The sequence below is a fragment of the Nyctereutes procyonoides genome, unplaced genomic scaffold, assembly GCF_905146905.1.
Source record: "Nyctereutes procyonoides isolate TBG_1078 unplaced genomic scaffold, NYPRO_anot_genome, whole genome shotgun sequence".
NCBI classification, from domain to species: domain Eukaryota; kingdom Metazoa; phylum Chordata; class Mammalia; order Carnivora; family Canidae; genus Nyctereutes; species Nyctereutes procyonoides.
In genome coordinates, this window is record NW_026575131.1 from 37,542,997 (window position 1) to 37,569,895 (window position 26,899).

Here is a 26,899-nt window from a genome sequence, read left to right on the forward strand (position 1 = left end):
TGTGAACACGTGTGGGTCAGGCTGACAATAATATAGAGAATGGAGACAGGGTGAATGGGCAGCAGGGTCCCTGGGCCAAGAGGGTCAAATGATTTCCTGCTGCACTATTGGCCACCTGGCCCTGGCTCATGTGGAGCCATGGTCTCAGACATCATGGCTGGCGTTTCTGGTGTGACCACACAGCCTGTGGCTACAGGGATATTTGAGAGCCATGTGTCTTAGCACCTCTTTTCCCATCCTCTGGGATGGGGACTAAGTTCCCACTCACTTGTCATTGAAGTCCTCTGTACTGAGATTGTAAAGGAATTCATCCATGACCTTGTAGTCAGCCATGACTTTCACAATCCGCTCCTGCACGGATAGGTGGTAATGAGAATTGCATGTGCGGGACCCCAAAGTGGTCGAGCACTAAGGAAAGGCTGCTGTCTTCCAGAGAGGGGAGGATGGGGGCTGAGGAGGAGGTGCAGGGTGCATGGCCAGCATGGGGCTCAGGGCTCCAAAGGCCATGGCCACCACGCCTCCCACTCCCAGCCCCCATCCCATCCATTCCACCCTCCTGGCCTCCCAGATAGCATGACTCCATACCTCCACCATGCACCCTACTTCAGAACCTCCCAAACCCCCATCCTCTATGTCTACCTCACCTCCGGCCTCAGGCTCCTCGTCTCCCAGCTCCCAGCCCCCCTTATGCCCACCTCACCTCTAGCCCCACCAGCTTCTCAGGGATGCCCTTCATCCACTCGCGAAGCTCAGCCAGCTCCTCAATGCTGTTGGGTTTCTCATAGATCTTGCGGCTGATGCTGCGAAACTCCTCACAGATCTGGCGGTAGGCAGAGGGCAATAGGCATGATGGCCTTTCCTGGGGCTGCTACTCCTACTTGGGTCCCAGTGTCTCCTGACAGGGAACTGCTCCCACTCCTCCATATCCTGCAGCTAACTCGCTGGGGAGCTGAAGCCTCCCTGGACTCCTGTGCCCAGCCAACATACGCATGGGACTTCTGAGGCCACTTGCACACCCTCAGCTCCATGGAATGGCCCATCTTTTGGAGAGGTTCCCAGGTCTTCCCAAGTCTAGGAAAAGAGGTAGCAGTCCCCATTTCCTGGGACCTTCCATATGGGACAGCAACTTGCAGGCAGACTGCGGGTCAAGGCAGGGTGACTTCCAGATCCTTCCATTGGCCTGGGCATCTGCAGACACTCCTCACCTGCCTAGGGACACCTTATTCATGGGAGCTCATCATGAATGTGAGAGTGAATGTGTTGTCGCAGTCAACACACCCATTGGGGCCAGATGGCTGGGCACTTACATTGTCCACTTCCTTGTGAAGGTTCTTGGCCAGGATGTCCAGCATGGAAGTGGCCAGGGCTTTGCATTTCTTGGACAGGCTCTGCTTGACATTGTCAATGTTGATGTAAAAGGGCCCAATGATGACACTGCTGGGCAGTGAGCTGTCCAGGATCTCTTTTTCCCGTAGGTGGGTGAGCACCACCTCCCGAACTTCCTCAGCTGATGGGCAATGCATCTGGTAGGCCCTGTGGACAGTGGGCGTACACGAAGGGCAGAAGGTGGTAAGTGACGGGGAGTCACACCGACACACAGATACCCTCAGATGTATGCACGCACTTGAGGAAGGTGGCGATATCATTGTTATTCAGCTCCAAATACTTTTGGTATTCCCTGGCATAAGCCTGCAGTGGGATCATGGCCTTGCGCACAGCGTTGGTGATGATGGCCCGCAGTTCTTCCACCAGTGGTTCGTGGAGCCCCACAGACTCCAGCAGGGGGTCGCCGCTGATAAAGATGTCCTCCATCACCAGCTGCAGAGCCAAAGGCAGGGGCAGAAAGCTGGATGAGCCATGGGGTAGGCAGGCAGAGGGGTTGGAGATGGGATCTGAAGCCAGAGTGGGCAGCACTGTGGCCAATCACAGACAGCATGGTGGGGGTCAGAGAGAGGGCTTGGTGTTGCATCTCTGAGAAATGCTGTGGACTAATTAATATAGGGCTCCAAGCCCCATGAGCCCTAAGAAGGGGCAGCGTCTTCCTCTGCTTGGGCCTGACTCAGTCCGGTGTCCAGGAAAGGAGCAGGCAAAGCCATCAGGTCACTGGGGGCTCTGGCTAACCAGCAAGGGAGACAAGAGGGGCGTGGAGCTCCAGAAGCTCTTGGGCCAAGAGAAGTGAGATGTACACAGACATGGTGACGAGTGGGGACTTCTGACAAGGGGTCCTGAGTGTGGAGGTCAGTCTGAGTCCACATCTTAGCTGAAGAGAGGGGCCAGGAGCTGGGTGGGTTCAAGAGAGTGGAATCTGGCCCAGAACAGCTGTGGCAGTGGTGGGTGAATGAGCCGCGGGTAGAGTTGCAGGTCTGACGCTCAGTCACTTTGTGCCCTTATGCTAGATTTCTCAACAATCATGACAAAATGGGGATGCTAATGGTTCCCAGGGCAGCTTCTGGTGAGGATTAAGTGAGCTATTCTAGAATTGAAGGTCTGAGCACACTTCTGGCCAGGGGGGAGCCCCGAAATAAAGTTGAACTGCTCTAATACAGTGAGCCTGTGGCTCGGGTAGCCACTAGCAGCCAGGCCAGTAGGTGCCCTGGGCCTCAAACCTCGGCCATACCTTCTCCAGCTGGGGCACCGCATGCGTGGCCAAGATGCCCTTGTCAAAGAGGTTGAGCAGAGATGTCTCGAAATGCTCTAGTGGTGTGCTGTAGTGCACTCCTGAGCCATCCAGCACAAGGTCCACGATAAACAGGGGGTTCTTCCGGGGCCTGTGGGGTAACAGTTGGGCTGACCGTGAGCAGGGGCCTGAGGAGGCCTGTGTGCAGAAGATCCAGCCCTCTGCCCTTCCTGCCAGCACCATGGCTCTTGAGCTTCTGTGTGAGAATTGCCTCCTCCCTCCTTCCAGAAACCTCTAAGTTACCAGAAAAATGCAGACCAACCAAAGATTACTCTATTTCTGCCTCTTGCCCAGGGGTCCACGGGGAGCAGGGAGAGGGAGGACCCCCATGCAGTCCTGAGGTCATCAGGACAGGTTAGCCAGACCCTGGGCATTTGTAGCACCTACGCTCTCCCTGGGAAGTCACCATCCTTGGCTTCAGATACCTACTACAAGCCAACAACCCTCAGGCTTAGATCCCAGCCTGGCCTCCCTGCTGCACTCTGGATTGCCATCCACCACCCATCTGGACCTTTATCTTTTTTTTTAAGATTTTTATTTATTTACTCGATGAGAGAGAGAGAGAGAGAGAGAGAGAGAGAGAGAGAGAGGCAGAGACATAGGCAGAGGGAGGAGAAGCAGGCTCCATGCTGGGAACCCGACATGGGACTCAATCCCTGGTCTCCAGGATCACACCCTAGACCAAAGGCAGCGCTAAACCGCTAAGCCACGGGGGCTGCCCCCATCTGGACCTTTAATGGGCATCTCAAACATTCTGTGTCCCCTGACTCCCGCCAGCATCCCTCAGGGCTCTGTGCTAGCGATGGACCACAGGAGGCAGCTCGTCTTCTCCCTGCCCTGCGCTGAACATCTTCCCACGGCCAGGTCCATAGCACTGCCACCCAGGCATGGCCCCAAACCTGCCCCACTCCTCCCAAGTCCCAGCCACATCATCCCTTGCCAAGACAATTGCAGGAGTCTTGAGCATTTTTGAGTCAGATGATAACTCCCCTCTGATGGCTGCTGACCACACTTAGAATAAACCTAGCCCCTGACGGTGACCCCAGGAGGCTCTGCAATCTGGCCGGTCCCTGCAACCCCTCCCACATCTTGCCTGGCCCTCTGCACTCCAGCCATAGCTGCCAGCCTTTCCTGCCCTGATTGCTCCCAAGGTCTTTCTCCCCTCCTAGCCTCTGCACATAACTGGTCTCTCCACCCGGTGCCCCTCCTTCACATCTCCTCAGCCACTTCCCCCTCAGGCTCAGTCTCAGTCTCACATCTTGACTCAGATGACCCTGCCTGCCCCCCCAGAAGAGTCCCCTGCCCCACCCAGAGATGTGCAAGCCTGAGCTGGTGGGACATTCCCTGCCACCAGGGCCATCTGGGACCTGGCAGCTGGGCACCCTGGTCCTGGCTGTCCTGCTCCCTCCACTTTGTGCCAGCCCAGCTACTGGGGCATAGCAAGGAGTAATGGTGGTGTCACCCGGCACCTGCACTCAGCCAGCCCCCACCTGTAGGGGCTGTTTATCAAGTCCTCGACCCAGACCATGTCATCAGGGCAGTCCAGTACGTTGCAGCAAGCGTCACTGATGAACTGTGAGAAGCTGGCCAGCGAGTCCTGCACCAGGAATCGCAGTGTGTCCTGCAGCATGTACTTGAGCAACTCCATCAGCTTGCGCAGCTTTGACATGAGGTACACCTCCCAGTTGGTCTCGTAGAGGTTGTACCAGCCCTTGCTCATGTCACGCAGGCTGCTCCGCATGGCCACCTTGAGAGTGCTGATCCAGCTGTCCTTTAGGAACATCTGTACCTAGAGTAGCCACAGGTTGCATCAGGCATCGCCCTCCCCCAGGAACCTGCTCCACACAAGCTCCCCACAGGCATCACACTCGGGGACTGTAGGCACCAGGGTGCCGGGGCAGCCTCAGGATGCAGGTGACCAGGGAAGGATCTCCCCCCACCCCAACTTACTGCCCAGCCCTACCAACCAATACCCTCCTGTAACCCTGGAGACCAGGGCTCCTCTGGGGGAAGGAGGGTTGGGAGTAGCAGAAGCAGGACTTTCTCTCCAGCTAAGGGAGAGACAGTGAGACAGAATGGAGCAGGGTCACCTGGTGATGGTCCCCCACAAGGTTGCACCCTTCCTTCACACCCCAATACTTAGTGGGTATGTGCAGTTCCTGCTCTCTTTCGCACACAGGGGGTCTGCTTCAGAGGCCACCGGGGTTGGATGGCAAGTGACTGGAAAGAGAGCCTACCCTAGGTCTCCTCTCCTCTCTGAGATGAGCCATCACCCTGGGTACCCTCAGCCTCCCACAAGGTCTAGGTTTTAAGGAGAACAGAGGCTCCTGGCCTCACCATTGGCCAGTCAGCTCCAAGGCTCCAGCCTGCGTGGGGCCCTTCAAGCCCCAGATGTCCACACACCTGTGAGAAGGTCTGGGACTGAATCTGCTCGAACTCTTCCAGGCGGCTGTACTTGGAGAGGTTTGAGTGGAACAGGGACATGGCAGTCACCTTGTTGCACTCAGCGCGCACCTTGCTGAGGGCCGTGATGACTTCTGGCCGTGTAAGCAGGGACACAAAGGTGAAGTCCTCCTTCTGCTCCTGAAAGGGGTACTTGGGGACGCTCACCAGCCCTGCAGGGGTGGGGGTGGAGGGCCAGTGTCAGATTGGCCTGGGACACACCAGGGGTTAGGATGGATCTGCAGGGTGGTGATGGAGGGATACAAGTCCCATCTCCTCCTAAAGAGACACCCACATCCCCAGAACCTCTCTCTTCCCACGGCCTGCCAGAGTGGTCCTGCAGCTTCTCAGTGAGCTGCCCACTCTGGGGTGAGTAAATGGATCCCCTCCAGGCCCCTCTGGGTCACTGACCCATTTGAAGTGGATGAGAACCACAGACCCTCTCCCCCTTCACTCCTGCCCACTCTGCACATAACCCAGCACCAAGCAAGGGAGATGTGCGCATCAGGACCTCAGAGCGCCCGCTGTCCACGCCCCATTCCAACTTCCTAGACCCTTCCCACACGTGGCAGCTGGATCCAGGAAACGAAATTCACAAGCATCAGGGAAGTCAAAGCAAGAACTTGGGGGAACTGGTGTCCTACTCTGAGACTCAGTCTGTCACAGGTCAGAAGGGGCTGCAGCAAAGCCACCTGCTCCTGCTGCTGGAGGTAAGGAGGGCTACATGTCCCTCAGACCATCAGAGCCCTTCCACCCACTTCTGAACAGTTGCTATCCTAATATACACATTACCTGCTTCCTTCTTTGCTACTCAAGACTACTGGGGTGTGTTTGTTTATGAGAGAGGGGTATGGAGAGGGGGGAGAGGGAGAAAGAGAATTTTAAGCAGGCTCCATGCCCAGCACAGACCTGAATGTGGGGCTGGATCTCACCACCCTGGTATTATGACCTGAGCTGAGATCAAGAGTCAGATGCTTAACCAGCGGTACTACTCAGGTACCCCAAGACTACTGTTTTTTTTTTTTTATTTATTTATCTATGATAGTCACACAGGGAGAGAGAGAGGCAGAGACGCAGGCAGAGGGAGAAGCAGGCTCCGTGCACTGGGAGCCCGAGGTGGGATTCGATCCCGGGTCTCCAGGATCACGCCCTGGGCCAAAGGCAGGCGCCAAACCGCTGCGCCACCCAGGGATCCCCAAGACTACTGGTTTTTAAAAGAGCTTTCATGGACCCACCCCCACCCCGGCTCTCTAGACAGGTGGGGAAGAAGTAGGGTGAGTGCTGGGAGTGTCGGGTTTATGGACCACCTTAGAGAGAAAGCAGGAGGGCTCTGGCTGGGTGGGTGGCCATCGGGCTCCCCTTTGTCCAGCTTCCCTCACCTTGCCTGGGCACCTTCTCCTCCTCCTTCTTAGGCAGGGTCACGTAGGAGAACATGTCAGGCTTGGAGGACACAATCTGGTCAAAGTTGATTTTGTTCATACTGCGCTCATAGTCCAGGTTTACCTCTTTGGAGAGACTGTTGAGGTGCTCCAGAACCCTGCCAATGGGAAAGGGGGACAGGGGAGTCAGGGGGCTCCACACACCCCATCACACCCATGCTCTGGGATCGACCTCTGGGCATGTGTTTGGGGCTTCCTCTCCAGATTCATGGGCACACCTCCTACCCGGCCCCCAGCCACTAACCTCCATCACCCTTGTCCCTTGCCTCTTTTGTGTCACATTCCCCTCCTGCCATCATGCCAGTCCAAGTCTGCCTATTTTGCTTCTCAATTCTCAGTGTCATCCCAACAAGGCACCTCCCTGCCTGGTCCCCTCACTTCCACTCCTGCCCATTCCAATCTGCTCCTCACAAACTCAAATCTGAGCACATCCTTCTCTTGCTAAAAGTCCATCCTAGGCCCCCACATCCTAGGATAAAGCCAAACCTCTTCTTGGACCCTAGAGGACCAAGAGGTCCTCTGGCTGGCCCTGGCCCCTCCCTGTTCTCCTCTCTGGTCACTTTCTTGTCCCCTACCCCTTCCCACACATGGCACCCCTCACCCCTACCCCAGCTCCAGCCAGGCAGCCCCTCTGGGTTCCTGGAGGTACTCTGAGCTCTTTGCATCTACTGCCCCTCTGATGGCCACAGTCTGATTGATCCAGCCCCTATTTCAGCCCCACCCACCCAGACTCCTCCCTTGCAGTTTCTATCCCAGACATGCTTTGCCCTCCTGGATGAGGGCAGCCTCATTTGTGCCCCCAAGTTCTTTCTCTGTCTCAACAATCCAGACCCCTTGAGGGCATTTTTTCCTTCATTCACTGTTGTTCCCCCAGACAGAACCCTCTTCTCTTCACTGCTGCACCCTGTGCCTGGCACAAGAGGGAGACTTGCCACACAGCTGCTTGCCTGCCTGACATCCACTTCCTCCTAATTATACCTTACTGTCATTCTAGGACTCTCTCCTTTCTCACTTCACTTAGAAGAAGTTGACATTTCTCAGCTTTGAGGTCATCTCACCTGTCTGTCTAAGCAGGTCGTGGTGGAGCTTGACCTGACTACTAATTGGCTTAAGAGTGGGAACATGATCCAGTTATAATCAACAACTGATACAGAGCTTTAAAATCAAGCCCCCTTGTCCCATCTTCTTCAGGACAAATTTTGAGGGGTGTTAGCTCATGCTCCAGTGTTCCCTGTGAGATCAGAGGCTGTACTTCTCCTAAAACCACATCTCTGCTCAGCTGCTTCCTCCTTTATATCCTGCCACCTTCACTCCCTTAGAGATGGACTTCATCAATAAATCAATTATACAAGAATCCCCCAAACAGGCTTGGCTTCAAGAGAATCCAATCTATGGCAGAGCTCACTAGACTCTGGGCTTTGTGCTTCTAAAACTGTTGCTGCCATTCACCTGGGGATGAAGCCAGCACACACTGGAGACAGAGCCCTGATGCACTGAGCCTGGCACATTTTGCATCCAATTTCTAGTTATAGGTAAAGCAGTGCATTTTCCCTGCCATCTAAGCCAATCTGAGTCCATCATATTTGTTATAAAGAGCCAAAAATATTCTCAATGATATAAAACTCAAGAAATGGAATTCTGGACAACCAAGGTAATGGTGGCTACATCAATGTGGATCTCTCCACACGCTCTCAAAATACAGAGGAAAGAGAAAAAAAGAAAAGCTGGGACAAATAACACTACCAAAACCCATGCTGTTAGTATACCCAAAATAAATAAAATGCCCAAACTTCATGTTATTTTTTTTTTAGTTTTTTAAAAGAATTTATTTATTTATTCATGAGAGAGAGAGAGGCACAGACACAGGCAGAGGGAGAAACAGGCTCCATGCAGGAAGCCTGACATAGGACTCGATCCTTGGTCTCTAGGAACATGCCCTGGGCTGAAGGCAGCACTAAATTGCTGAGCCACCAGGGCTACCCAACATTATCTTTTTTTTTTAAGATTTTGTTTATTTATTCATAAGAGACAGTGGGAGAGAGAGGGAGAGATATAGGCAAAGGGAGAAGCAGGCTCCATGCAGAGAGCCCAATGTGGGACTTGACCTCAAGACCCCAGGGTCACATCCCGGGGTTGAAGGCAGGTGCTAAACCACTGAGCCACCCAGGGATCTCCCACATTATCTTTAAGTAGAAAAATAATCATCAGTTCCCAATAAGCTACAGCTCCCCCTCCTGCTGCCAGCCTGCATGGAGAAGGAGAGGAGTCTGAGGAAAACTGTGCTTGCAGAAGAGGGGAGCCGTGGTAGCTCAAGCATGGTCTACAGTTCTGCCAGAAAGAGAGAGAGTCCACTCCAACTGCAAAAACATTGACTGTGAGTCCTGGAGAATCAGAGCACTGAAGACAAGGAAGGAACTTGCATGCATTCATTCAACGTAGCATTCTTTGAAAAGTATTATGAAATATGAGGGGGAAGGTAAAAGAAAAGGAGGACTTTGGAGATTAAAGGGTGATGGAAAAGGAAGCAAAACTGAAAAATTCAGATTCCTGAAAAATAAGCGAAAACAATGTGAAGGACAACCCCAACACACACACACAGCCATCCATATTGAAAAAGAAAAAAAAAACTGGTTTGCTGTTCCAACAGAAGAGGGCGCCTGTGAACTAGGAATCTTGTAAATCATCCCAAATCCAAGAATGCAATAGGTGAAAGTAGATGCCCCTAACATAATGCTACTGAAAGAGCACCCACCTTACCTGATGAAAATTCTTGTCCATCCCTCAAAGAAAAAAACAAAGACAAAGCAGAAAACTACCTCAGCACTTCAAACTGAACTAAATATCTTCAAACAAGTGGTTGTTCATATGAAAAACACCTTGAATCAGAATTTCACAACTAAAACAGAAATGGACAAAGAGCAGGAAGAAATAGAAAGATATTTCACTGAATTCAGAGGGGAAAAAAAGGAAAGAAACAAAATTATCTCTGGAGGGAAGGGAAAATTAGGAAATTAGGAGGTGCCTAAGGAAGAATAGAGTCAAATAAAAAATATAATGACATACACTGAAGACCAGAATATAACCAAGAAAATGAAAATGAGGGGGGGAAAAGAACTAAAAAGAGATAGAAAATGGTTAAATTAGAAATAGGTAAAGAAGCAAGATAGATGATAGATGGATACATAAATAGAGATGAGGTAATCTGATAAAGAAAAATAGGATAATGGAACAGAACTAATATTTAAAACTAAAATCCAAGAGAAATTTCCAGAAATAAAGAATGTCTGAACCTGTGTATTTAAAAGGCCTGTTTTGTACTTAGGAAAACTGACCCAGAATGATCAACTCTGAGATATACTCTAGTAAAATTATTAGACTTCAAAGATTAAAAACAAACAACAAACCCCTGAGGCCTCCAAGCCAAAAATCAGACAACTTACAAAGAAAGGGGAGTTAGACTGGCATCAGACCTCTCAAAATCAACATTCAAAGCAAGGCAACAAAAGAGCAACATTTAAAAAGAACCAATAAATGAATGAATGAATGAATGAATGAGTAAATAAATCCAAAAACCCAAGCAATGACAGCATGAAACAAGAATTTTATATTGAATCAAGTTGTCCATCAGCTTTTAAACATGCAAGAACTCCAGGAACACCATATCCTTGAGCCCTTTATGAGGAATCTACTAGAAGAGGAACTTCATACAACCAAGATATTAATGGGGTCTAGGGTACACTAGACCCTGGCACCCTGGCCTATTGAATATTTTAAGCTGAAGGAATTTGACAAACAGGCTTCTCCTGAAGCAAGTCGTAAGATCGTCATGTGAAAAGTGACCTCCTTATAACCAGAGGAAAGGGCATCCTTAGTTCCAAGATGGAATGACACCAAGAGGAATCCTAATGAGAGGTCTTGTTAAGTTTTCCTCAGTTTACCACTCTTAGCTCATATCTTTTTGTCTTGCCACAATTCCCACAGCCTTCCACTCTTCATCAAACCTAGCATAGGTTTAGCCTGTTCAGGTCTTCATTTCCTTATGAAGGGAAGGAAGGAAACATAAATTTGTAAACTGTTCTCTTGCTAATCTGTGTTACAGAGCCCCAGCCAAGAACCTAGAAGGGTATAAAAAAAAAGGACTGTTCTTTTATCCCCTGCAAGATGATAGGAAGAACTTTGGGGAAAAAAAGTCTGATATACTTAATCAACTTAATTGTATATTTAAGACTAAAAAAAGATGGGGTGCCTGGTTAGTTCAGTCAGTGGAGTGTATAACTCTTGATCTTGGGGTTGTGAGTTTGAGCCCCATGTTGGGCATAGAGCATACAGTCAATCACTAAAATTTATTTTTATTTTTTATTTTTTTTAATTTTTATTTATTTATGATAGTCACAGAGAGAGAAAGAGAGAGAGGCAGAGACATAGGCAGAGGGAGAAGCAGGCTCCATGCACCGGGAGCCCGATGTGGGACTTGATCCCGGGTCTCCAGGATCGCGCCCCGGGCCAAAGGCAGGTGCCAAACCGCTGCGCCACCCAGGGATCCCCTAAAATTTATTTTTAAAAATAGAAATAAAGCAAAGATAGAGATGAGAGTGGAAGAATATTATGTTAAAATAGTAAGGAGGAAAAAAGCAACTAAAAATGGAAGGAGAGGGGTGCCTGGGTGGCTTAGCCAGTTGAGCCTCTGACTCTTGGTTTCTGCTCAGGTCATGATCTCAGGGTCCTGGGATAGAGCCCCTAACAGTTTCCGCACTCAGTGGGGAGGCTTCTTCTCTCCTCTTCCTGTCCCTCTACCCCTCCCCTGCTCATGCAATCTCTCTAAAATAAATAAATAAATATTTTTTTTAAATAGGAGGAAAAAGGAATGAGAATGAGGGAAGTAGAATAAAGCCAAGATTGTTACAAAGGAAATAGAAGGGAGTCAAAGGATACCATTAAAAACATACAAAGCAGATATTAACCGGTTGAATAAGAAAGCAGGGGACATGGGGTACTATAAAAGGCTTAACTACAAAAGAAACCACTAAAATAAGGTATAAATCTTCCCAAATACCAAAAGAAATTTAAAAAGTGAGGGGCACCTGGAAGGCTCAGTTAGTTGAGCATGCAACTCTTGATCTTGAGGTTATGAGTTAGAGTCCAAAGTTGGGTGTAGAGATTGTTTAAAAATAAAATCTTAAAAAAAGAAATTAAAAAGTGAAAGAACAAAGAAAATACAACACATAAAGAAGGAAACACAGAACTGAGATCAAACGTAGCAGTTTAACGATAAATGTGAATGGGTTTAACTCACTTATTACAAGAAAAAGATTTTTAATTTGACTCACAAAGTAAGACCTGATTATATGCTGATAATAAGAGACCTACCTAAAACAAACTAATTTTAAAAAGCTAAAAATAAAGGTATGAGAAAAAATGTATCAGAAAAATGGAAACAACAAAAAGTCAGGTTACAATTCTGATAATCAAAAAAAAGTAAAATTCTGGTCAAAAAGCATTTGACCTGATTGAGGACACGTTTTAATTCTGAAAGCTGCAATTAATAATGATAAAATAACACAGTACTCTCTGTGGACAAAAGACATATAGAAGATGTAAACAACATAAGCAATAAAATAGATTTTTCTGGAATACATGAAAATATAAACTCTGATACCCTAACTATAGGGATATACCTCTTTTCATGTGCAAATGGAGCATTCAGCAAAAAATTGATTATACATTAGGTCCACAGAGAAAACACCAGCAAGTTCTGTAGAGTAGAAATATTATAAATAATACTCTGATCTCAATGCAATACAAGTAGAATTTATTAACAACAAATTTTACCAAGTCCTTTTCATACGGAAAATTGTAAAAACCTGACATTAAACAATTATTTAATGAAATCGGAAATACAAATTTTGGAACTAAAAAAATAAAATACTATATATCAGAATCTGTGGACTATTTTATTTATTTATTTATTTATTTATTTATTTACAAACTAGGAGTTTTGTTGGTTTTTTTTAAAGATTTTATTTATTTATTTATTTATTTATTTATTTATTTATTTATTCATAGACACAGAGAGAAAGGCAGAGACACAGGCAGAGGGAGAAGCAGGCTCCATGCAGGAAGCCCAATGTGCGACTTGATCCGAGGTCTGCAGTATCACACCCCAGGCTGCAGGCAGCGCCAAACCGCTGTGCCACCGGGGCTGCCCCTGTGGACTATTTTTAAAGCAGGTATCAGAAGAAAGTTCATTAGTCTTAAACGCATTTATCAATAAGAACATAAATAAGTGAACTAAACTCCTCGTGTGCACACACACACATATACACACTATAAACATAACAAAACATAAGCCAAAAGAAGGCACAAGAAAGGAAATAATAAAAAGTAGAAATGGGGGTGCCTGGGTGACTCAGTCAGTTAAGTGTCTGACTTCAGCTGAGATCATAATTTTAAGGTCCTTGGATTGATCCCTGTGTCAGGCTCCACACTCAGTGGGGAGTCTACTTGTCTCTCTACCTCCCCCACCTCAGTTCATATTCTCCTTCTCAAATAAATAAAATCTTTTTAAAAAAGCAGAATGAATGAGGTAGATGTAGAAAACAAATTAATAAATCCACGTCCTAATTTTAAAAAATTAACACATCAAACAAACCACTAAGTAACTTAATACAGCAAAAAAAGAGGGGATGCCTGGGTGGCTCAGTCAGTCCGGGATCACATAGCAACCCCTGCTCATTGGGGAGCCTGCTTCTCCCTCTCCTGTTCCCCCTGCTTGTGTGTTCTCTCTCTTTCCTGTCAAATGGATAAATAAAATCTTTGGAAAAAAAAGGAAAGAGAGCATAACTCTATAAAATAATAAGTTACAAAGGGAAGTCAACATTGAGACAGAAAAAAGTTTTAAATCATAAAAGACCACTTTGCAAAAGTCTATGCAAATATATTTTAAAATCCAGAAAACATGGATAATTTTTTAGAGAAATAAAGTATATGAAAATTGACCTCCAAATTGGAAATACAAAGCTTAAATAGACCAATTCTTATAGAGAATTATAGAAGAACTTCTTACACAAGTTATAGAGGAACTCTCCTACCAAAAAGCACCATGTCCAAATGGTTTCAGAAAGGAATAACCAGATAACCTCAATACAACACAAATTGTTCCGGAGTACTGAAAATGAAGGAAAAACGTCACTATTCTTCTTATGAAGCAAATATAACTTACTTCAAACCTGATAATGACAGTATAAAAAACCTTATGAACCAACATCACTTATATTGATACAAAATTTCTAGAAAGCATACTAACCAACAGAATCCAATACCACATTTAAAAAAAAATGATATGCCATAGCTAGGTTCATGGGATTTATTAAAGAAATCCAAAGTTGTTTCAATATTAGGAAACCAGTTAATATGATACACCATGTTAATGATATAAGGAGTCAAATCATATTATCTCCATAAGTATTTTAAAAGCCTGTGACAAATAAACGCTTAAGAAAACAGAAGTTTCAATGGATATGTTATAAATAAAGTCCTAAAGCTAGCATTTTCTTAAGGGGAAAACTTACTAGAGGTACTTCCACTAACATTAGAAACAATGTAAGGATCCCTACTATCTCCACTATTATTCAATATTGTACTGGAAGTATTAGAAAATGCAATTAGGAAAGAGAAAGTGATTAGAGGAATAAGAATTGGAAAGAATAAGTAAAATTATCTCTATTTACAGGTAATGTGTACTTAGAAAGCCTTGGAGAATCAATGATAAAACGCATCAAACAATTCAGTAAGGATTGTTTATAACAGGATATAAAATTAGCATATGCAAATCAGTAGATACAATAATAGAGAAAATCCATTTATAATAGCAACAAAGAAGATAAAATACTTAATAAATATGCAAAACCTTCTGGGAAATCATAAAGCATCCCTTAAAGACAGAAAAGTAGTCTTGAACAAATGAGTAAACATTCTTTGTCCTTAGGTAGGACAGTTTAAGATCCTAAAGAGGTCAGCTATACCTAAGGTAATTTAAAAATATAAGGCAAATTCATTAAAAATAAAAGTGGGGGGGTGGATCCCTGGGTGGCTCAGCAGTTTAGCGCCTGCCTTTGGCCCAGGGCGTGATCCTGGAGTCCCTGGATCAAGTCCCGCGTCGGGCTCCCTGCATGGAGCCTGCTTTTCCCTCCTCCTGTGTCTCTGCCTCTCTCTCTCTCTCTCTCTATCATAAATAAATAAATAAATTTAAAAAAATACAAAGTGGGTTTTTTCATTTTATTTATTTATTTTTTAAAGATTTTATTTATTTATTCATGAGAGATACAGAGAGAGGAAGGGACATAAGCAGAGGGAGAGGCAGGCTCCCCACAGAAAGCCTGATGTGGAACTCCGTCCCAGGACCTCAGGATCATGATCTGAGCCAAAGACAGACACTCAACTACTGAGCCACCCAGGCACCCCAAAGTGTTTTTTTTTTAAAAAAGAGACAGATAGCACAAGCTGTTGGAGGGGCAGAGGGTGAAGGAGAGAAAGAATCCCAAGCAGGCCCCAGTTTTAGGGCAGAGCCGGAGTAGGGGCTCAATCCCATGACCCTGAGATCACGACCTAAGCCAAAATCAAAAGTCAGATGCCCAACCAACCAAGCCACCCAGGTACCCCCAAAATACAAAATGTTTTTAAAATAGAACAAGAGGAGTTGATACAATGCTCATGGGAAAATAAGCATGCAAATTGCCATCAAAACCCTAACAATGACAACAACAAAATCCCAACAACATCTTTTGCAAAAATAGAAAAATCCATCCTAAAATTCATATGGAACCTCAAGGGACCTAATTAACCAAAACAATCTTGAAAAAGAACAAAGTGGGAGGACTCACACTTCCTGGTTTCAAAACTTACTGTAAAGCTGCAGTAATCAAAACAGTGTGGTACTGGCATAAAGATACATAGACCAAAGAAAGGGAACAAAGAATCCAGAAATGAACTCTCAAATACATATAGGTCAAATGATTTTCGACAAGGGGGCCAAGATCATTCAATTGGGGAAAGAACATTCTTTTCAACATACTGTGCTAGGAAAACTGGATCTCCACATGCAGAAGAATAAAACTGGACGCTTACCTAGCCCCATATATAAAAATTAACTCAAAATGGATCAAAGATCTAATGTGAGAGCTAAAATATAAAACTCATAGAACAGATGGGGGAAAGCTTCATGAAATTGGATTTGGAAATCATATCCTGGCTATGACACTAAACGTGCAGGCAACAAAAGAAAAAATAGAAAAATTAGAATTCATCAAAATGAAAAACCTTGTGTTCTAGTAACATAAAACACACTATCAACAGAATAAAAAGGCAAACCATGAGATGGGAGAAAGTACCATATTCTGATGAGGGATTAATAACCAGAATATATAGACAACTCATAAAGCTCAACAACAAAAACCTAACAATTGGATTCAAATACAGGCAAAGAATTTTAATAGACATTTCTCCAAAGAAGGACCTACTAATGGCCAATAAGCACATGAAAAGATGTCAACATCACTACTAATCATTAGGGAAATGCAAATAAACACCACAATGAAATACCACTTTACACCCATTAGGATAATTATTGTAAAGGGGGAAAAAAAACCAAAGAAACGTTGGTGAGGACATGAAGAAATTAGAACCCTGGTGCCCCATCAATGGGAATATAAAACAGAACAGCTGCTAAGGCAGCTGAATAATGGCATCTCAAAAATTATAAATAGGGTTTTGCAGATGCGCTGACACCACCTGGAGCTGCCCTGTGCCACCCTGCCAGGGTCAACTCCATGATATTCTTAGATATTGAACCCTTGAGGACCATGTATCCTTCAAATCATTTGCAAAGTTCCAAAGATAGTGAAAAACTGAGGACTAGAGAGAAAAGATTTGGTTATAAATGTTCCTGATTTGACACACTTATTCCAGGATTTATGTACCAGGGTGGAAGCTTCACACACCATAATGGCACTGGTGGTGAGTCCATCTAGAGGGAGAAATCTGATGATGAGAATTTCATCCTGAAGCACGAGACCTGGCTTCTTGTCCATGGCTAATGCAGGATCCAACACAAATGTTACTGGTTTTTCATTCCATACTACCAACACTGAGTGTTTGGGTGGCAAGCATGTGGTCTTTGGCAAGGTGAAAGAGGACATGAGTACCATGGAAAACATGGAGTGCTCTGGGTCCAGAAATGGCAAGAGCAGCAAGAAGCTCATGATTGCCAACTGTGGACAGCTCTAATAAATTTGATTTGTGTTTTATCTTAACTACCAGACGGTTCCTTCTCCCACCTGTTGATAATAGCCTATAACCTATGCTTTCACTGCAGTTCTTTGGGTTCCATGTTTTCCTTACCCCCTTCAAGTCCAGATAGATTGCAGAGGTAAGTTTATGAAATAAAACTAAACGACAACAACAAACAGAATTACTATATGACCTAGCAACTCCACTTCTGGGTATACACCCCAAAGAATAGGAAGCAGGGACGCAAAGAGAGATTTGTACACCCATGTGCACAGCAGCCTAAGTGTCCATCCACAGATAAGTGGATAAACAAGATGTGGTATATGCACATAATGGAATATGAAAAGGAAAAAAATGGAAGGAAATCCCCACACCTGCTACAACATGCAAGAACCTAGAAGATGTTACGCTCTGTGAATTAAGCCAGGCACAAAAGGACAAAGCCTGTATGATTAGGGGGGGTGGGGATGAGAATGGGGAGTTACTGTTTCATGAGTACAGTTTCACAAAGTTCTATAGATGGACAGTAGTGATCGTTGCACAACAGTGTGAATGCACTTAATTCCACTGAGCTGTACACTTAAAAATGGTTAAAATAGTAAATTTTCTGTTATGTATACCTTGCCACAGTCTTGAAAAATAACTGAAACAAACAAACATGCAAGAAGAGCCAGAAAAACACTGAAAAGGAAGAGCTACAAAGGGGGCTGGCCCCTACAAGACATGAAAACATTCTGTGAAACATCTATAGTTAAACTCTAGTGCAAGTGCATAAATAGACAAACAGAACAATGGAATAGAACAGAAAATCCAAACAAAGATCTGAATGCACATGAAAATTAGTGTATGATAAAGGTGGCATCTTGAACCACTGAGCAAAATATGGAGGTTTTAATAAATGTTGATGGCGTTTAATAAACTATTTAATAAATGCTGGTCATTTGACAAAAGATGTAACTGGATCCATACCATACATTGTACATAAGGATGGAACAAGGATATGAAACCATGCAAGTACAGGAAAAAATCCTCAGTATGAGGAAAGGCCCTCTATGACTCAAAACCCAGATGTAATAGAAGAAATGATTAATAACATTGTTTAGATAAATATTTTAAGAGTTATATTGCAAAAATTACCATAAGCAAAGTCAAACTACAACTAATAAACCAGGAGAAAATATTTATAGCATAAATCACAAAGGAAGGACCAATATCCCTAATATATAATGAACACTTAAAATCAGAGAGAGAGAAAAAAGCTCAAAAGCCTGAGGGGGAAAAATGGGCAAATGACATGAATAGGTGAGTCATAAAAATATATAAAACTTGCCCTTAATCATGTGAAAAGATGGAAAAAATTGTTCAGCCTCACTTATAACACTTCGGACTTACTTACCTTGCTCATATACTTATCTTCCAGACTGGCAAAAAAAATCACATAGCATGACAACACTCTCTCAGCAAAGCTGTGGGGAAACGGGCACTCACACTGCTGGTAAGTATACAAAACCCTAGGGCACAACCCTAGCAGAGGGAATTTGGCAACAGCAAACCAAACTACATATGTGCTTATCTTTTCACCTAGCAATCCCATTTCTCAGCTACCCTTAAAGCTACCCCTCCATCACTAGGATTATATAAATGCACAAGGTTATTCATGGTAGCACTGTTTATGATTGCAACATACTGGAAATGACCTACATGCCTATATAGTAGAGAACAGTCAAATCAACCACAGTACATGTGGTTCGTTCACACACTAGACAGCTATGCGGCTATGAAAAAGAAGGAAGGAAATCTCAATGAACTTGTATGGGTTGATTTCCAGGATGATTTCCCCCCGGGGCAAAGAGAAAAAGAACACAGAATGTGTATCAAAGTCTACTTAGTAAGGTCTTTCTTTTTAAAGAGTATGAATTAGCATTTGAACGACTTTCTGTGTATTTTAGGACTGAGCAAACAAATACACCATGAACAATGAATGGGAGTTGGTTTTCTTCTGGAGACAGAAGTAACAAATATGTGTAAGTGAGAAGAAGCCAGGTGATGTTGGGGTGGGTTTGAAGGTATCATTAGGAACCCATGTTTTTTAATGGATAGATCGATAGAAACAGACATGGGTGTGTGTGAAGGTTATACATAATAATAATGAAATGTCATAACATACAGATTCCCTAGATTTGACTGGTCTAAGAGCTTCACAGCAATGATTTTCTAGTAACAATGAGCATATCTAATGCCCAGATCTTGGCTTCTAAATACTACTCCCCACTGAAAGGAATCAGGGCTCCTTGGAGACATAGCTGATTTCAAGGCTAGGTCTGGGGAAGTGCAAGATGAGCCCAGAACTTCTTGCTATGCCCAAAAGTACAGGCGTGTTCAAAGAACAATAGGAACACATTAGAAGGACACAGAAATCAGCTTGAAGAGGCTCCCTCTGGCCAAACCTGGGACAATTTAGGCATCGAAATATAAGATAGTAGTAACAGATTATAAAATAACAACCCACGAGTCAACATTGGTCATGAGAGATCTGGAGACAAACAAGACACTGCTTGGAGTCTAAGAAGTCCACAGTGCAGCGGGCAAAGTGGCCTACAGATGAACACTGAGGGAGCACTGCCCCCTAGGCTCCTGGAGGAAGTGACATTCGGGGATGGAAAGGTCTGCTGGGGACTCACGAGGACCCTTTGCGCATCCGGGGTGTGCTCATGGCCCACTGCTTGATCTTGTTCAGGCTCTGCTCACTGATGAGCTGGCGGCCCTCGGAGGGCATGCAGTCCACGTACAGATTGTACAGCAGCAGAGCCTCTGTGTTCTTGCGCAGGGCATTGGCTTGGACCACGCGTTGCGTGAACACACGGGGGTCCTCAGCGCAGAAGAGAAGCTGGATCCGAGGCACCCAGTACTGGCAGGTGAGGAGGGGGGGCCTTCCTGGGGCCGGGTGGGAGGGAGAAGGGAACACACAGCACAGTCAGACTCTCAGGGTTGGAACACTGGGTTCCAGCCTGGCTCTGCTGCCGATGCTTGGTGGCCCTAAGCGAGTGGTTTCCCCTCTCTGACACCCTGTCACATCTGTCAAATGGGCACAACAACACTTCTTGGCCCTGTACACTGTGCAGTTTGCCATGGGTAGATGTGAAAAGTGCTTTGTAAACTGTAAAGAGCTGTGCACAGAGCCCCACAGGGGTGGCATCCATGGTACCACTCCTCACTGCCACACCTGGGGCAATGATGGGCCTTGGATGCCTTCTCTGCATCATGTTGGAAGTGACCCTGTCAGTGGCTCAGAGTGAGCATATCCAATAATGGCCATTTGCCCTTCCTGGGGTCTCTGAGTGATGAGCGCTCTGGTTTTCACTGGTCAGGGGACAGACAGCCACAGGACAAACAGCAAGGAAGAATTCAGGCCTGGTGTGGCTGTCTGTACCGTGGGGCAGGGATTGGCCTCAGTCACAGGCCTGTGTGGGGGTGTGCAGGGAGTGGGGCAGAGAGCTCATACCTTCAGCGGTGACGCCTCCATTCAGGATGGGCTTCCCCATCTCATCTCTCACCAAGCCGCTCTGCTCTGTCTTATGCACCAGGTACAGCTTCTTCTCCTTGTCATAGTCCAGGACACCCACACTGCACCATTCATACTTCAGATTCTGACTTTTGGGGTCCTCTGAAACAGGAGGGGAACCCACTAGTGCTCCCTGCCATAGGGCCAAGAGGGGCCTCTGAGTGTGAGCAGCAGGTGCTAGGGAACAAGTCTCAGTGGCTACCAGTCTGGCCTCCCTCTCTCTAAGATAGACCCCCTCTAACTCCAGCAAAGCAGGAACCCTGCTTTCTTCCCAGCTGAACTGGCCTCGGGGTGACCCCTGGTGAAGAGGACCCAGAAGGACCAGGCTTCTCTGTCCTCATGCTCTGCATGACCCCAGACAGAGACAGAGGGCAGACAGAGACACAGGCCAGCAGGCCTGGGACAGGAGGTGGGAAAGCCCCTGGCACATGGAGACCTGTGGAGGGGGCAGTTGTAAAGCCCCTCGTGTATGAACTGGACCTCTTCAAGGTGACCAAAGCCAGAGTGAACCCCTTCCTGTGGCAGTTGAGACCCTAGGGCCCTTGTATCAGGAAAAGTCAGGGCAATGTAGAAGATTACTGCCCTGCAGCCACCCCAAAGTGGGCCTTAGGGCCTGTATGGTCAAGATGAGCCTCCCACACGTTTCCTGGCCTGAAAGCCTTTGCTCTATTCTCCAGCTCATCTCCTCCACTACCAGCCCTATGCATTTGCATTTCTCTCCAGCCACACTGCATGTCTGGATGTTCCCATGACTTTGAAGGTTAACCCTGCCTCAGGGCCTTTGCATGGGCTATACTCTCTGCCTGGAATAGTCTTTGCTTAGGTCACCTTATTGCTGCTTTGTTCCTTGCTCAAATGGCTTCTTCTTGGAGAGAGCAACTCTGCCTAAAAGAGCACATTTTCTTCAGGCACTCTCTGACTTGATACCCTAAATGTGTCCCTCGCAGAACCTAAAGTGACACTATGGATGCATCCTATCCTGGCTCTGGTCAGCCTCCTTATACTAGGAGCAGCTCCCCAAGGGCAGGCATGACACATGGTCACAGCTGTGTCCCCATACTTAGAATGGAAACTGGTACCTAGTCGGTTTCAATATACTTCTGTAGAAAGAAGATGCACATGGCACGGTGCCTAGAGGGAATGCCTTAAAATAAACTGATGGGTGCTACAGACTGGGTTGAGGAAAAATGGCTGGAATTTCAAGGAAATGCTACCTGCTGATTGATGCTGGAAAGATGAGTAAAGGAGCTTGTTGTGGTAAACCTCATTGGCTTTACTTCTGTTTTGCTTTTCCCTTCCTCCCTTCCCTTCCCTTCCCTTCCCTTCCCTTCCCTTCCCTTCCCTTCCCTTCCCTTCCCTTCCCTTCCCTTCCCTTCCTATAAGCTTCTTTTTTGAAAATGCTGGCCTGTCTTGGCTCAACTTAGAGAAAAGATGTCACTGAAAGCCCCCAGCAGAACACCAGGGGTCTCTGGCAGAAATGCTTCCTGCCAGCCTCTCCCCCCACCTGTGCTACTGCCCCAAGGCAGGGCCCGTGTGAAGAGGTGCCAGCAGAAGCACTTTGGGGAGGCTGGTACTTGGTACATTTAAGGTTAACGCAGCCGCACACCTTCTGGTTTTATCACCAGGAACTGGAGATCTGGGAACAATTGAGTTAAATTATTTTTGTAATTAAGTCCAAAGTAAAGGGAACATTCTGGGTTTCTTGTCTAGTTCAGAGGAATTGATTCCAGCATTAACATGTTTTTAAATCGAAACATAAACTTACAGCCTGCTCAATGGACTTGTTGTAGGGCCCCCTGGAGGCCAAGCAGTCTTAAAATCAACCAGCATGACTCTCAGTCTTGGGCACAGTCCACTAGGGACCCACTGCCCATCCCAAAGCAGTTTGTCCATGCCCATGGGGCAGGGAGTAGAACAGCCCTCAGCCCTGCGCAGGGGAACAGCCACCTCCAACCTCCAACCTCCTAACCCAAATCTTCCTCAGATGCCCACACAAAGACCAGCAATGTAGACCAGAGTGGCAGCCAAGGAAGTTCACCCTGGCCCTGTTCCCTCCAGTAGCAAAGACAGCCCCAGGACAGACATGGGCCAGGAGAGGGGCAGACACGGACAAGGCTGAGCCGCAGCTCATCTGTGCAGCAACAGTCCAGGTACGTGTGTGGGGGTGTGATAGTGGCCCTGAATGTGTGACAGTAGGCATGTGAGTGTGTGTGGTGAAAATGGGCATGGGAGTGTGGGTGATGGCATGTGAGGACGAGGGGAAGGATGCCTTGTGTGTGTATGATTGCAAGCAGATGTGTGAGCTTGAGGGTGTGTGCTGTCCACACAGCAGTGAGAGCTGAGAGACCACAGGTACAGCTGGAGCAAGGGTGATTTCTGGGTGGCAGGATGGAAGGGCTTGAATTATGCCCCTTATACACATGGGAATGTTTCCAACAGGATTGTATCTTTTTAAAATCACCAATAAACCAAAGATTAAAAAAAAATTCTAAATACCATCCAGCTGTCCCTTCTCTGGCCTTTCCAACAACGTCATCCCTAGTCCTTGTATTTCTTGCCTCTGTTTGACCTGCCCCTTAGCCTATACCTCAACTGGGAGGCCTCAAGAGGTGGGGGCCTCACCTCCCATGGCTACCAGCCCCCAGGGCAGCCCAGGAGTCCAGGCCTGGGCTGCTGCCAGGCAGGGATGGTGCAGACCAGGATCCTGCCCCCCCACCCATGCCAGTCCTGCTCACCGTGCCCCAGGATGTCATCAGTGGGCAGAAGGGCTTTTCCAGGGACAGGTTTCCTGTCCTGAGACCCCGGCTCCAAGCCCATGTTGATCCACTCACTGGGAGTCCGGCAATCAAACTCCTCATTGTCGAACACCTGGAAGAAATGGGCTGAGATCAGGAGGAAACAGCTCACCCCTACAGGGGCCCAATGAGCTGGGTGTACCAGATGATGAGGGTGCCTAAGTAGGGTCCTCTTCAGATGCAGGAACTACAGACTAGGGACCCGGGGACTGGATGCCTACTCTGCTGTTTACAGGGGTCTGTGGAGTCTGGCTCCTGTGAAACCCTGGATCCTTGTTCAACCAGTCCATCCTGATGCAGGCAGAGGGTTATCTGGGTACTCAAAGCAGGATATGGGTGTTCTCTCCTACTGCCCAAGGGTCATCCAGCTCAGACCCAGGAGAAGAGGTAGCCCTTGGATTTTCCTGAGCACCTCACCTACACCCAGACATGAAGGAGATTCAGGGTTGTCAGGGAGGCCACCCTTAGTAGGGTGATGTGGATTCAGCTCTGCCTCCCTATAGGGACCATCAAGCAAGACATACTCCGGGTCAAGGGGAGCCAAGTGAAAGCCAAAACAGACTATGCTCCCTCTTTCTCCTCCCTAGACTCAGTATCCCAAAGGGGCTACAATGATGTTCTTTCCACCTCAGTTCCCCCTCATCTCAGTGAGTCCAGAAGCAGTAGTCAGGAAGGCCTGTACACTATTCCACAGTCCAACTGGGCTGCTTCTGGTGCCTGGAGGTGGTGGGGGAGGAAGGTAGGCAGAGATCACAGACAAAACTTCCTCAGGCTCCCAAGAAGGAAGTAGAGTCAGCATCTCAGGGGTTCTGGGCCCCTTCTGCCCCAGCCTAAGGTGCTCAAAACCCCTGGCAGGAGGCTCCAATTATGCTTGATAAATGAGTGCTTATGATTGCCATGGGATCCCCTTTCAGGTCTGAGCCCTCAGCCTGGCTTCTATTACCCTCCACCCATCAGCCTTCTATAGAAACTAGACTCACCTTCAGTGGGAGATAGGTGGGGAATATTGGGTCATTTCCCTGCTCAATGGTCTGGGGGTTGTGTGGGTCTGGGTGCCTGGGCATGAGCTTGTTGGAGTCAATGCCCTCCTGAGCCAGCAGCTGCTCAATGTCCAGACTCAGGTACAGCCGCTTCCTCCTGGCCAAGGGGAAAAGGGGATCTCATGACAGCTCAGCTCATGTGAGGCAGCTTCACAGATGCCAGCAAGGGCCCACAGGGTGGTGTGGCCCGGAGACGCTTCCAGGGCCCTCTACCCCTCTGGAGCTTATCAGGAAGTGGTATGGCAGTGGGGCTGGCGGGCTGGGCCCCAGCTGCCCTCTGGCCTGCCTGGCAGTTCCACCACATTGACTTAAATGCCATCCTCCCCAATTCCACAGCAAGGAAAGCAATTTGTTCTATTAAGAAACCAAAGGGCTAGAAGATTTGCACAGAGACCCATTTTAGTAACCCCTGCCATGAGGTCAGTCACCTCACTGCTGTCCCTCACCCCTTGAGTTGGGTGGATACCATCTACCAGGGGACCAGCCCTCCTGCTGCCAGCTCAGCCGTACCTCTCGATCTCGATCTTGCGGGGGCACTGGCCTGGCAGCACCAGGAAAGGCACTTGTGCCTTGGGCTCATAGGCCTGCAGCGGGAAGTCAGTGTGAGTGAGCAGCTGTGTGGTGGACCCAATATGCTCCTGCTCCAGGCTTTCCTCAAAGTCCTCAGGGATCTCAAAAGTTTTGACTGTAGGCAGAAGCACAGACAGGAGTGGCTGGGGCTCAGGCCAGGGCCCCGATACACCCCCAGACAGGGGTTCAGACCAGGGCCCGGGTATGCACGTGTCGGGGAAAGGGAAGCTCAGAGCTTGCCTGAGGCCAGCAGTGGCAAGAAGAAGCCAGCTTTGGCAGCAGGTACCCAAGGGGGTGCGAGCCTGGAGGGACAAGGGCCTGTGGAAGCAGGCCTTGGTCCTGCTCTCCTTGCCCAGAGCCAGCATGCTCAACCATTTTCTTCCATGCCACCCACAACCCCACCCCACCCACACACACTCTGCACCAGGGGACTTTGCTCAAGCCAGATGCTGAATCAAATGACCAGTGGGGATTATAACTGGACAGGAAGATGAAGTGGTATCTCCCTGCACATCTAATGGGTCCTACCCACGCCCACCCCAGAGGCCCTCCGAGGCATGTCAGTGGTGAATCCTAGTCACCCTGTGGGAGCATTTCTAAACTCAAGGCATCCTGGATATTGTACGAGCAGGTGGTGCTATCACCCTGGCCCTGTGGGACATTCAAGATGCAAAATGGTCACCCCTACTTAGACAACCAGGGCAGATAGAAGCTTCCATTCTGGGTCTGAGGGCAAGAGAGCTGGTGGAGAGAGAGCCATCAGCAGGGTGACTATTCTAGACTGCCTGGAACTGAAGGATTCCGGGAATTGGGATGTTACATGTAAAGGAAGTCCCCAAAGTTGGGGAAACAGAGTGTGGGAAGATGCTTCAGAAGATGAGTCTTCTCTTCCAGGAGCTGGGTAGGCTCGAGAAATCTCGGTGATGGCCCCCATCCAGTCTCCTGGGAGGCCTTAGTGACCCCCACTTTGGGCCTCACCACCCCTCTGGAGACAAGAGGTAGTCACACTGCAGGAGAGCCCACCTTGGGATTAGCCTCTGGGGCTCTACGGAAGACTCGGGAGGCTCAGCAGAGGACACCTGTCTTCAGCTGAAGTCTGCTCTCTGACCAGAGTTGTCAGGTGCTCAGGAAACCCCACAATGCCAGAGGCATGGCTAAGAAGGCAGTTTTCAACCTCCCTTAATCATCTGCTTTGGAGCTGGGGGTCCATGACACTCTTCCACTCCCAGGACCATGGGCTTCTGGGCCCAGCCCTGCATCTTAGGGGCCACGGAGCAGCCAGGGTAAGGACAACAAAGCCTGGTCTCCAGCCCAGGCAGGCTTCTCAAGTCCTCCCCTTGACCTTCCAGCAGCAGAGTGGACTTACTTCTGTTGCTGAATGCCACCACCTGTGGCATTTTGGGGCACTGCTTTTCCTCAGGTGGGTGGGGATGCAGAGTTGCTGAGCATCCCCACCCCACCAGCCCATGGATGGTGGGAGCACCCCACAGCCCCTAGATTCACTCTGTAAACATTTTCGGAGCCACTGATGTCTGTGAGGCTACAAAGCACAATAGCCTGGATCCTTAGCTTACTGTGCAAATGCACGTACATGTGATATTTCCTGGGCCACTTTTGGAGCTTCCCAGACGCCATGAGACCTGTGGGCACTGAGAGGACTAATCTGAGCAGTGCCAGCAAGGAATCAGGCCTCTCCTGGAGCTGGAGAAGAGAAGCACAGCCGGGCCCTCTGGGCCTGATGGAAGGGAGTATTCTCTCTGCCAGCCAGGTGGGAGGGTCCCCAGCCAACTCTTTCCCATCACTCAGGGCCCCAACCAGCTTGCTGCCTCTCCCAGAGCCACCCTATTCTCCCCTCTGCCACTGGAGACTGCCCCACACCACACAGCCCTGTCCCAGACCTTACAAGACTCAGCGCAGAGCCTGAGATGGAGGAGAGTCATTCTTCCCTCCTTCAGCAGAGATCTGGGCACCTTCCTGTGCTATGCCCTGCTCCAAGAGCTGGAGTCCCAGCAGGGACAATTCAGACACAGCCCTGGCCTCCTCCAAGCTCATGTTTCAGAGGAGGAAGAAACAGAAGTCACACCTGTGAA

General features: G+C 47.7%; 1 protein-coding gene across 1 annotated transcript in view; it reads right to left on the reverse strand.

Moving 5' to 3' along the window:
* The window catches only part of DNAH1 (dynein axonemal heavy chain 1), an 84,527-nt gene that overhangs the window by 44,032 nt on the left and 13,596 nt on the right, over positions 1–26,899 (reverse strand). Inside the window, exons 4-16 of the mRNA XM_055343646.1 lie at positions 24,750–24,924; positions 24,180–24,336; positions 23,140–23,272; positions 20,345–20,506; positions 19,524–19,776; positions 6,499–6,656; positions 5,081–5,292; positions 4,168–4,466; positions 2,618–2,768; positions 1,625–1,818; positions 1,308–1,533; positions 701–820; positions 269–351 (exon numbers count right to left, since the gene is read on the reverse strand). Of these exons, the coding sequence (XP_055199621.1) occupies positions 269–351; positions 701–820; positions 1,308–1,533; positions 1,625–1,818; positions 2,618–2,768; positions 4,168–4,466; positions 5,081–5,292; positions 6,499–6,656; positions 19,524–19,776; positions 20,345–20,506; positions 23,140–23,272; positions 24,180–24,336; positions 24,750–24,924 (2,323 nt within the window). The remainder of the gene's footprint in view (positions 1–268; positions 352–700; positions 821–1,307; positions 1,534–1,624; positions 1,819–2,617; positions 2,769–4,167; positions 4,467–5,080; positions 5,293–6,498; positions 6,657–19,523; positions 19,777–20,344; positions 20,507–23,139; positions 23,273–24,179; positions 24,337–24,749; positions 24,925–26,899) is intronic.